Source organism: Triticum aestivum, chromosome 7B, assembly GCF_018294505.1.
Source record: "Triticum aestivum cultivar Chinese Spring chromosome 7B, IWGSC CS RefSeq v2.1, whole genome shotgun sequence".
Classification (NCBI taxonomy): Eukaryota; Viridiplantae; Streptophyta; class Magnoliopsida; order Poales; family Poaceae; genus Triticum; species Triticum aestivum.
In genome coordinates this window covers 614,631,428-614,643,513 of record NC_057813.1, presented here as the reverse complement: position 1 = coordinate 614,643,513, position 12,086 = coordinate 614,631,428, and the positions used below count along the sequence as shown (strand labels likewise).

Below are 12,086 nucleotides of genomic sequence, written 5' to 3'. Positions count from 1 at the left end.
CCCTCTCCTCTTCTAATCCATCATTTCCCCCCTGGCCAACCCAACAATATTGTTTGGAATATTTTTCTTAAATGAAAAATATTCATTTTGCCCCTAAAACCCTAGCTAAACTCTTTAACCTCCAAAGCAACCCTCATTTCTGTTGCCCTAAAAATCCTGAGAAAAATCCCAAATATTCTTTGGACCCTAGGGCACATTTCTGAGCAAAAATATTGCACCACTCTTTGGAGTATTTTGGGTACATAAATTTTTTTCACTTCTGTGCTGAAATGGTAGTTTCTACAGCAACTACCTTTTTACTAGCTCCATTGAAGCTGGTTTTCCATGAGCTTATTCACCTTAGTAAGGGTCAGTAAAACCCCAAAGCTCAGCCCTTGAATCCCTGTGGTTTGACCAAAATAACTGTTCAAAGTTTCTGTCCAAAAACTTAACCTCTTCACCATTTCACTTCTATTGCACCTGGAAACCAACCGAGCCGTGGTAACACCTAAAGTTACTAAGGACTACATGCCAGACTTCATGGTTAGTGCATATGTGGCCTGATGTCACGGTCCACGCGGTGACCGCGTACGTCCGAGGGTGCTGGCATGCCAAACGCGCGCTCTGCGCGTCGCTAGCGCCTCTGTGGCGCCTTTGCCTGCTGCTCGGCCAGCCAGGGCGCGTCCCCCCGTGCCACCATCCTCGTCTCCACCTCCTTTACTCCACCCTGCCGCTCGCTGACGCCGGAGATTGCCGCAACGAGCACGGGCACGGTCCGGCCAACGGCATAGTGCCCGCGCACTGTGTTCATCCCTTTCCTCCTTGCTCCTGTGCTCGTCCGCGTCTGTGCACAGCTCCCGCGTGAACCCCGTCGCCTTCTCCCTCTCTCTCTGGCACGTTTCGTCGTCGGGCGCCGGCGACAGCTGTCCTCCGGCGGAGCCCGAGCCCTCCTCACCGCCCCACCTATATAAACCCCCCTCCACGGCCTCCTGGAGCACCGCACCTCTCTGCCTCTCTCTCCTATAGCCACTAGAAGCCGCAGCCCAGCCGGGCAGGCCGCGGGCTGCCGTCCCTGAGCCGAGCTTGCCGGCGATCCCCTCTGGATCGACCCCGCAGCTTCGGCCACTCCCAAGCCGAGGTGACCCCGCCAGGACCTCTGCCTCTCCTCCGTGAAGCTAACGCGCCAAGCCCGAGCCCCTAGAGCCGCCGTCTTCCTCATCTTCGGCGACCATCATGTTTTGCCTCCGCTTGCGAGGAAGAGTTCGACGCCGTCCGGTCACCGTTTGCCACGCCACGGGTACGGGCAGGTGCGCAAGAGCCTCCTCCGTCGATCCCTCCCTCTCGTTTTCCTCCAAGATGCCTCAACGCCGGCGTAAGCTCCGGCGAAGCACCGCGCCTCTCTGTTTCTTTCCCCCTCCCTCCGGCCTGACTAGCGGGGCCCGCTAGTCAGCCACTCATAACGCGCGCGAAGCGGTATGAGTGGTGGCGCCCCGGGAAAATACGCCATCGACGTCACCCCCTCTCTGTTTTTCTTTTTCAAATTCATTTAAATTCCAGTAGCATTCAAACAACCATAACTTTTATTCTACAAGTCCAAATGCAGTGATTCTTTTTGCATTGTGTTCTTTGTCCAAAAATCTAACAGCTCCCAAAAGATGGTATTTTTCCTTGCTGTCTAGATTTTCTGGCAATTTTCAGAAGGTTTCTTGATATTTTCTTTTGCGGTTTTTGAATGTTTTCAGAGGAACCAGCTTGTCTTGAGGATCACCAGGAGCCTTGTGAACCTCATCAGTACTAAGGCAAGCCACAGTAACATTTTCATGGTGCCACTTCAATATTTATGATTTTCATACTTGAACTTATGAATATTGATGCATTTTAATTAGTTATAAAATAAATATATTATGTTATATGCTTGTTATGTTAAAATGCTTGAACTTCAGTATGTTTGAAGTAAATATTGTTAGTAAGATTATGAGAACTTAGTTGCAAGTAATAAATAAATAATATGGTCATAGAATTGATGAGTAATTTGGATATTATTTTTGCATGAGGTATAATGATGATAATTGCTAGAAATAGTTTTGGTATAAGTAAAGAAAGGTTTTTACCAGTATAGTAGCATGAGTTTATGTTGGCTCTGTGGGAGTGTAGTTGGTGCAGTTTTGCACGGTTATGTGGTGCATATGTTAAGTGATGCATGGTATGGCAGTATGGCACCGGTTATTTTCTTTTCACATTAAAGTTGAACCTGATTAATAACTCAACTTGAACATGTTGTTGACCGGGTCGTGGTGCCGCTGAAATGAGTCTTTCCCAGTGTAACCACATTTGCCGGTATGGGACGGCCTTAACGCGTTTCATTGTCGTGCCTCTGGTCGGTACCTTAATTTAGGGAAGTTTATGGGCGTGCTGTACCCTGGCCCGGTAGGCAAGCATAACCTTGTGAGCCCGTTGTTAAGTTAAGTTTGGTACCAGATCCCAGTGTGGATCGTGGCCACGACGGTGGTCGAGGTGTCTGGAGGTAGACACGGGGCCACCCAGGACTATCCCAGTGGGGTTTGAGTCGGAGGGGCCGGGAGAGTGTCATGACAATGAAATGGTTTCATCGGAACGCTGTTGGTCCACTCGGATGGGAGAGTGAGGCCATGGGTTGCGTAGTGTGGGTACAGTGTACTAACCTCTGCAGAGTGTTTTTAATCTATCGATAGCCGAGTCCACGGATACAGACACGCTCGAAAGTAAGGTACACCATGGGTCAACACTTAATAAATATGGACACTAAATTGCACTAAGGATGACAGTGAGGTCATCGTGTTGAGTTGGACATGAGTTGTCAGGTTGTGATCGCCGTAAGGATCACGGGCCCCGAGTTGGTCGGGTTGTGATCATCGTAAGGATCACGGGCGATGAGATGGTCGGGTTGTGATCGCCGTAAGGATCACAAGTATGTGTTGGTAATATTATGTTGTTGGTCACGCTTGGTAAGCAAGTCGAGAGAATGAGTACTTGTTGAGCATAGTCACATCATGTTGGTTATATAGATGCATTGTTAATTTAATTGGATAAATATCATAATATTGTCTGTCATCTTATTTATGTTTATTGTGAGCTTGCAAGTACATTCAATGTACTGACCTGGCGTGTCATGCCAGATTTCAGGAAAGTCCCGCTGGAAAGGAGTGTTGTCCGAGTCTAGACCGTGTCCACGTCGGTGTCCTTGTGCTATGGAGTCCCGCTACAACGTTGTTCCGCTGCCGAGCAGTTGTCATGATCAAGGCCCCTTTATGTTCACAAAATAATATACATATTGTTCAGCCGCACCGTGTGTGCCGCTTGGCCTCGCTAACTGTTGTAATATGAACTATGTCCCGCTAGCATGAATAAAGCGGTTATTTTCTATACCATGTTGTTGTGTGTTGCCAGAAGACAAGGTCTCTGGGCTGGCAATGCAGGGTAAACCGATCACTCTGAGCCGGGGTGCCACAAAAGGGCCTATCTTTTACTTTATGTTTTTACTTTATGCTTGAGTCAAGGTGATCCTCCCCTTTCCCTTTTTCATTTTATCCTTTGGCAAGCTCCTCGTGTTTGAAAGATCATGATATATATATCCAATTGGATGTAAGTTAGCATGGGCTATTATTGTTGACATCATCTAAAGGTGAATATGTTGGGAGGCAACACAATAAGCCCTTGTCTTTCCCAGTGTCCGGCTGAAACTCCATTACCACAAGTACTGCGTGAGTGTTAGCAATTGTAGAAGGCTACAAGATAGTTGAGTATGTGAGCTTGCTGAAAAGCTCTATTATTGACTCTTTCTGATGTTATGATAAATTGCAATTGCTTCAATGGCTGAGATTATAGTTTGTTATTTTCCAATGAAGTTTTTGAACCATACTTGACATTGTGAATTGATTGTTACTTGAGCATAAGAAATCATATGATAAAATCTATATATGTTGCTGTTATAAGAATGATCATGATGCCCTCATGTCCGTATTTTATTTTTATCGACACCTCTATCTCTAAACATGTGGACATATTTTTCGATATCGGCTTCCGCTTGAGGACAAGCGAGGTCTAAGCTTGGGGGAGTTGATACGTCCATTTTGCATCATGCTTTTATATCAATATTTATTGCATTATGGACTATTATTACACATTATATCTCAACACTTATGGCTATTCTCTCTTGTTTTACAAGGTTTATCATGAAGAGGGGGAATACCGGCAGCTGGAATTCTGGCTGGAAAAGGAGCAAACATTGGGAACCTATTCTGCACTGCTCCAAAAATCCTGAAACTCCATGAAACATGTTTTTGGAATTTATAAGAATTATTGTGCGAAAGAAATACACCAGGGGGCCCACACCCTATCCAGGAGAGTCGAGGGCGCGCCCCCCTACTGGGTGCACCCCTATCTCCTGGGCCCCCTGGTGGGCCTCCGGTGTCCATCTTCTGCTATATTAGAGCTTTTACCCTGGAAAAAAATCATGGGCAAGCTTACGGGACGAAACTCCGCCGCCACGAGGCGGAACCTTGGCGGAATCAATCTAGGGCTCCGGCGGAGCTGTTCTGCCGGGGACACTTCCCTCCGGGAGGGGGAAATCATCACCAACACCATCACCGACGATCCTCTCACCGGGAGGGGGTCAATCTCCATCAATATCTTCACCAGCACCATCTCCTCTCAAAACCCTAGTTCATCTCTTGTATCCAATCTTGTATCAAAACCACAAAATTGGTACCTGTGGGTTGCTAGTAGTGTTGATTACTCCTTGTAGTTGATGCTAATTGGTTTACTTGGTGGAAGATCATATGTTCAGATCCTTAATGCATATTATTACCCCTCTGATTATGAACATGAATATGCTTTGTGAGTAATTACGTTTGTTCCCGAGGACATGGGTGAAGTCTTGCTATTAGTAGTCATGTGAATTTGGTATTCGTTCGATATTTTGATGAGATGTATGTTGTCTTTTCCTCTAGTGGTGTTATGTGAACGTCGACTACATGACACTTCACCATTATTTGGGCCTAGAGGAAGGCATGGGGAAGTAATAAGTAGATGATGGGTTGCTAGAGTGACAGAAGCTTAAACCCTAGTTTATGCGTTGCTTCGTTAGGGGCTGATATGGATCCATATGTTTAATGTTGTGGTTAGGTTTACCTTAATACTTCTTTTGTAGTTGCGGATGCTTGCAATAGGGGTTAATCGTAAGTGGGATGCTTGTCCAAGTAAGGGCAGTACCCAAGCACCGGTCCACCCACATATCAAATTATCAAAGTACCGAACGCGAATCATATGAACGTGATGAAAACTAGCTTGACGATAATTCCCATGTGTCCTCGGGAGCTCCTTTCTCATTATTAGAAATTGTCCAGGCTTATCCTTTGCTACATAAAGGATTGGGCCACCATGCTGCACTTTATTTACTTGTTACTTGTTACTATTTATCTTATCACAAAACTATCTATTACCTACAATTTCAATGCTTGCAGAGAAATCCTTACTGAAAACCGCTTATCATTTCCTTCTGCTCCTCGTTGCGCTCGACACTCTTACTTATCCAAAGGACTACGATAGATCCCCTACACTTGTGGGTCATCAACGTAGTCGAGGTAGCCGTGCGAAGAACGCCATGGCCGGTGTCGAGTCGGGGGTCGCCGGTGTCGAGGTAGTCGCCGTGGAGCCGCGGAAGAAGAGCAGCGGTGGCGGCGGCCTAAGGAGGCGACGGCGGCGGCTAGAGAAGGAGCGCGACAGTGGTGCTCGAAGTAGGCGATAATGAACCCGACAGCGTGACGAAAACCGGCGCGGACGGTGACGTTCCTGCGCCAAGGGAGGCGGCGCGGCGCATATCACGGGAAAGTCAATGCGTGTGGACGACTGTGGACCGCAGGCTGCAGCATTACAGCCCGAAGAGGCGACGCAACGGCGACAGGCAAGTCGGGGCGACATCGGGGAAGACCTCATGGCAGTTACAGGGATCGTGTGCCACGCTTGCTATGGCCCGACGGGGCGATGCAGCGGCAGCGCCAGGGTCGGTGCAGCCTCGAGGACGGCCTGGAGCGGACGTCCTCGATGCGGCGGTTGACCACGGGCCACGACACTACGGCCCGAAGGGGCGATGCAGTGGCAGCGCGCGATGTAGTGCAACCACGGGAACAACCTCAGGGCGGCGGCGAGGACCACGTGCCACGGCGCTACGGCCCAAAGGGGCGACGCAGTGGCGGTGCAGATCGGTGCTGCCACGGGGAGAACCATGGGACAGCGGCGCTGCGGCCTGATGGGGCGATGCAACGGCAGCCCGTTGCTCAATCAGTGTAGGGGCGCGCTGAACTCAGGGCCAGTGTAGGTCGACGAGCAGGTCCACGCGTGGACGACGGCCGTGAGGGGCCGCCTGTCGCGTGAGGCCGGCGTGTCGGGGCGACGGGCGGGCAGACGCACGGACGACGACCATTAGGGGCCGCCTGTTGTGTTAGTCCGCCGGGTCGGTGAAGAGGCCGGCCGGTCGCGCCGGTGTTGGAGTAGAGGCGCACGGTGATCGACGGCGGCGGTGGGCGACACAAACCAATCAAGCATAGATCGGAAAACCAAAAAGAAAAATGCCGATCAAAACGACTGGCGAGAAAGCGAAAAAAACCCGGAGCAAGGGCTCGGGAAAAAGAATCTCTAGGACAGCCGGTCAACACGACCGGCGGCCGAACCCTAGGTACGGTCGGTGCGGCTCCCGGCGGCGATCATGGAGGCCGACCGCCTTGGGGGTGGCGCGCGGGTGCAGAAGCGGCCAGGGTTTAGAACCCAGAAACTGATACCATGTTTTAAAAAAAGAGGAATAACCCCGGCCTCTGCATCTGGATGATGCATACGGCCATTTTATTAATTATTAACACAAGACCTTACAAAGTCATACAACAGTAAGTCCAAAGCCACCATCTAAGCAACATCTGTCGCTACTCCTATCTAGTTGATGAAGGGGCGCTGATAGTCTGGGCCTAATACCAAATAGAACTCGCAGCCAAACCTAACATCTAAGTCCTAAGGTCCCAACCAGGACGCCTGCCAGGTATGGGCACCCACCAGTCCGGCGTGCTCCTCAACCAGGATGCCTGCCGGGTATGAGGCCGCCGTAGCCACCTGCCATCAATCCATCTTCAGAGCTATACTGCTGCATCGACCTTGCCCGGTCTAGCTGCCGCCAACACCACCATGACGCCAGACAGCGTCGACCTCCTGCGCGTGTCCATCACCACACATCTGACGCAAGCCTCCGCTGCTCCATGCCGCCAAGAGCCGCCGCCATGAATATATAGAAAGAAACACCGCTCCATCGAAGAAGCCATCCGCTGGTCCCTTGAGCCCGAGTGCATCTCCAAGAATGCCCCCCCAAGGGGGTAACGACACATGAATGCCGCTGACATCCGATCAACTGGTCCAGGGTTTCCCTCGGAGTTATTGGGTGGGTTTGGGATTTATACCTCGATGATGCCTTCACGAAGGAAACAATGATAAGGGCATCGTCATCACCGGCTTCGGCCAATGACCGAAGATCAAGTTTTCACTCGGATCCGTCTCAAGAAATCCACCCGACAACCTGTGCACTGTCTCGACCGCCTTCAAAGCCCCAGATCTAGCCGCCTAGATCCGGTGACCAACCGCAACAGCAGTGCCACCGTAGGAGCCCTGGCACACCGGCCACTGCCTGAATGCGCCACCATTGGAGCCTGGTAGGAGGACTCCCACCCCACCTCGCCAAACCGCGAGAGCCGCCGAGATCGATCCCGCACGCTCATCACCGTCTCTGATCGGAACCAATCCGTGGCAAAACCACGAGATCGCAGACGCAAATCTGCCTTGGATATGGACTGCACCACGCCATGCTGCCGCGGGAAGCCCGAGCTTCAGCCACCGCCGCCGTCTAGGGCCGCCGCCCTAGGATCCTGATCTGGCTAGCCCAGACCTCCACGACGCCCTCTTCACGCCGCCGCCGCCGGATCGGCACCAGACAACCGCGCCGTCGCCCAAGGCCTCCGCCCGGAGCACGCCTTCGCGCCATCATGGATCAGATTGCCGCTGCGCCGTCACGCGTGTGGAGGTCCTACCCCACCCCCTCCGATGCGATGCAGGGAGGAGAGCCTCTGCCACCACCGTCGGCCCCTGGGCTTAGCCCAGCGGGTCCTCCGGCGGCGGCGGAGGGAAGGGAGGGAGGTGGTGGTGACCCTGGCGGCTAGGGTTAGGCGAGCCGTCCAAGTCGACCGGGCGAGACGTAGGGCCACTGTAGGGAAGAAAATGATGTTTCAGTCTTGCTGTAATCTTTGGATGGCAGTTCGCCGATGAGCTGATTGCTTATGCTGACGCCTTTCTTTAAAAATGGTGGGGGGGGGGGGGGGGGGAATTTCACTTCCCCGGCCTCTGCACCAACTAGGGATGCATATGGGGGATATCCAATTCTAAGCCCAGTCTCAGATGATCCTGAAATCTCCCCCATTCATTCGCATGTGGATCAGCGCCTTGCAATGTATTTCAGTTTGTATTCAGGCAGTATTGCTTCCGATCAGCGCGATTGCGCTGGCGCATTTATTTCGACGCCAAACGTCAACCCATACGCGGAACAGCGGTAGTGGACACGGCCCAATCATTTTTCTGTACGGGGCTGAGCCGTCCGTCGCTAGCTAGTTAACGGCCATCCTCCCAGCCCGTCCTTATCATTTATATTTTCGCTCGTTTCCCACACCGAAACCTACACAATCTCATCGCCTGCCGTCCTCAACATCCCTCCTAATTTCAAAAAGAAAAAAAACATGCCTCCTTCTAATCCCGCAGTTATCAGTGTCCGCGTCCGCATGTTTTGACTGCCCGCTATGAACAGACGTCCGCAACAGTTTAGCTGCTTTCATTAGTGCGTATAGTCAGCTTTGTGTCCCGGTGAGCACGCTAGTTTGCAAATTAGCTATATACGATTTCAGTGTCCATGTGCAAAGTGCAAACTAGCTTGAACATACATCAATGCTAGCTTTGTATCAGTTTCACATTCAGATTTCAGTCCTGAACAATGTTTAAACTACATTCAGATTTGCAACAACGAGCAAATCTTTGGTCCATTTGATACAATGTTAGATTCAGTTTATCGAATGCAGCAACGAGCAGTTCTAAAACTAACATAATTTCAGTGAGCATACATCAGTGCTAGCTTGAACATCGGATTCAGGTTTCAGATTTCACATCCTGAACATGTGCTTGAACACCAGATTTCATAGTTCTGAACATACATTCAGATTCTCCTGAACTTTGCGATGAACGACAAGTCAATGGTAGCCCCATATTTACGATGAATTTTATTCTCCTGAACATCAAATTTTAGTCCTGAACTTTTCCAAGTCAAAGGCAGCTGCTCTGAAGACCTATCCTGAACATTACAACAAAGTTTCAGGAATTTACTTCGTAGCTTATATCAAGCTTTTTCATGCCGATCATTTGTTCAAATAACATACATGCAGCTAGCAAACATGCGGACATACACGTGTATTGACTGGGACATGCACCTAGCTAGCACTGATGAAAATAAGCTATTGTATAGATTAATACTAATAATCTTCCAATTCAGATTAATGGTTATATAAAAATTAAGACTGGCATGTACTAGTACTAAAAATGAAGGATGTTTGGTTTGGTCCTTTCACTAAAACAAGCAGGTAGCATGGGGGCTTTAGTATCTATTAACTTCAATTTTCTGGAGATGCCACTTACTCTTTGTTGCTAAGTAGGTCTTGACTAGACACAGTTTTCCTATCTCTGGGCGGCCACAAAAAATGACTCTTAGCTGAAAAGAGAATACTAAAAATAAATCATTATACATACTGACACGCAGTACCAAAATGCTTCAGGTGTCATTATACATACTGTCCATGTGCATAAGAGTAAGAAAATGTCAGGTAGTCTCACTTGTTAGGGCCACAAGCATGTTTCTTGAGTATGAAAATGAGCTTACCTCTGGCAAGTCCAATATTAGCAGTGCATCATCATCATCAACCAGTGGAACAGCTGTTGTTTCAGGGATATTGTGTGAGCAGGTAAAGAGATTTGACAGTTTCCAAATATCAGGTACCTATAATAGTACTACCTTGTAGTAGAAGCACTTGACTAGGTTCAGAGTTCACAAATTTGTTACAACATGGAGCATTCCCTGGTGGCATTTGCTGCTTATAAACTACAGAGAATACTGAAAATAAATCATGCTAAGTATAGGTGGAAAAGAGGATCAAAATTCAGACCTGTAACCACCTCCATTCTCGCCTGATCCTTTTCCTCCTCATCCTCGCACGCCGGATTCTTATTCTCTTCCTCCGTCGGCGTCTTGTGCCTGTCCACCGCAGAATCGGACATCTTGCTCGTCTGGTAGCAATGAACAGGGAGTAGTGGTGGCACCGGCGGAGACAGAATGACGGCGCATGTCGGGACAAGCGGGATGCCAGGACGGCGACGAGCAGGGAGCAGGCGCATACTTGCAAATTCACTGCTCTAAAGCACTCATCCCATGTGGGCACGGCGTTCTGTCCGGTGAAGCACTCCCAAGACGTAACCTGAATTTACAAACAAGAACAAAATATGTAACTAACCATCGGTAGGAAACAGACCTCAAATGAGTGCTGCCGCGGATAACTTTTCCTACTGATCCCAACCATACATCAGATGAACTACCAATTTCATATTTTTCTGTTCGGCAAATCACACATACTACTAACATCTCAGCGAGCATAGCACAAAAAAATCACACCATTTGCTAAAAAGGATAGTAACAGTTAGCCAGGATAGGATTCAGGTTGTACCTTTTGGTCCACCCCGGTGCCTCTGGATTTACCCTGTCCATTGACTGCGCAGATCTCGTCGGAGAACCCTGCCGTCGACAGCGATTTTCACCCTGCGTCCTCCCAGAGCTAGCGCAACCAACATGCTGCCGGCTGCCCGCACCCGGAGCCAGCAATCGAGTCTGCCGGCGTAGACCACCCGGAGCCAGCAATCCGCATCACGTCGCGGGAGCACTGTAAGAGGCAACGGATCTGGATGTTCCAGGCTGTCCGCAAACTCCGCTCGGAGCGGAACCTGCAACCCACGGCCATGGCGGGCAGCGGAGTCGGCGTCTGCCGACGGCTCTATCATGGGGGCACATGCAAGGGTAGATCACTAGATCTCCAAAGCGGGCAGGGTTGACTTACTGGTCGACCGCATCCAGCAGGATTCAAGGCCAGCATTTTCCATCGCCGGCCGGCCGGAGGAACCGCAGCCTCCCGCAGCCTTGGGGAAGGGCAGCCGTCCATGCCGGCGGCAGGCTTCCAGAACCTAGCGTAGGACGGCTCAGGTTCGCTCCGACATAATTGATCCACGGCTCAGCCCCAAGTAGACGGCCTGGTCCACGGACGTTCGTCCACCCGTACGTTCTGGGCCCGCACGGCTGCACTGTTCGCTCCCGTATAAGGCTGGTCATAGTGGGGAGTAATTTAGACTAGTAAGATGCATAGGTGGTCTCATTTATTGCCATGCATGACACATAGTAGCATCACATTTATTATGTTATGGTATCTACCTATGTTATTATAACCATCTCTCTCTTCTTTAATTACCTGCCACATAAGCATGTTTGCGAGTCCCAAGTGCATGATACTACTTATGTTACCCCCACTATTGTCAGCCTAAGCGTTGTATCCCTCTTTTCGCTGTCTCGGTGCAAACGCGACGGACCACTTTTTGGAATCCCAAGACATGAGCCAACGCTAGCGATTTCGAGAGCAGCTGAGCTCGAGCACCGAATCGCTGCGTCCAACTGTTAGGGGCAAAACTGGGCCACACATTAGCTGGGCTGAGGCTAAATTGGCCTACTACGTGTATTTTTAAATGTCAAATGTTAGCGTGGTCCCTCTTATCTTGCATTTTCACATGAGAGGTAAGAGTATATAATAGATCTAGGTCACTGATTTGATTAACTAGTGGTTTGATTAACCTTACCTTCCTACCTCTCATGTGAAAAGAGGGAACATGTTAAAATTACTCTTTTTGAATATTGTATTTTTTATATAAAATTTTCGATCTATAGAACCAAAATTAAAATTTGC

General features: G+C 49.7%; 1 protein-coding gene across 7 annotated transcripts; it reads right to left on the bottom strand.

The window, feature by feature from the left end:
* Positions 1 to 9,025: 9,025 nt before the first annotated feature.
* LOC123163079 (uncharacterized) lies at positions 9,026 to 11,341 on the bottom strand. 7 transcript variants are annotated; one of them, XR_006481698.1, is made up of 5 exons: positions 10,806 to 11,341; positions 10,100 to 10,559; positions 9,968 to 10,020; positions 9,727 to 9,799; positions 9,026 to 9,385 (listed from the first exon to the last, which is right to left on the bottom strand). XR_006481698.1 is itself a non-coding variant. In XM_044580838.1 (5 exons), exons 2-5 carry the CDS (start codon positions 10,477 to 10,479, stop codon positions 9,381 to 9,383), a joined length of 360 nt encoding a protein of 119 aa, XP_044436773.1. In that variant the 5' UTR covers positions 10,480 to 10,559; positions 10,806 to 11,341; the 3' UTR covers positions 9,026 to 9,380. The 7 variants fall into 7 exon arrangements, 4 of the variants coding, with proteins under 4 accessions (XP_044436773.1, XP_044436771.1, XP_044436770.1 ...); XM_044580838.1 differs by having other exon boundaries at positions 10,251 to 10,559; XM_044580836.1 differs by lacking the exon at positions 9,727 to 9,799 and having other exon boundaries at positions 10,251 to 10,559; positions 10,806 to 11,117; positions 11,193 to 11,341.
* Between the last annotated feature and the right edge of the window lie 745 nt (positions 11,342 to 12,086).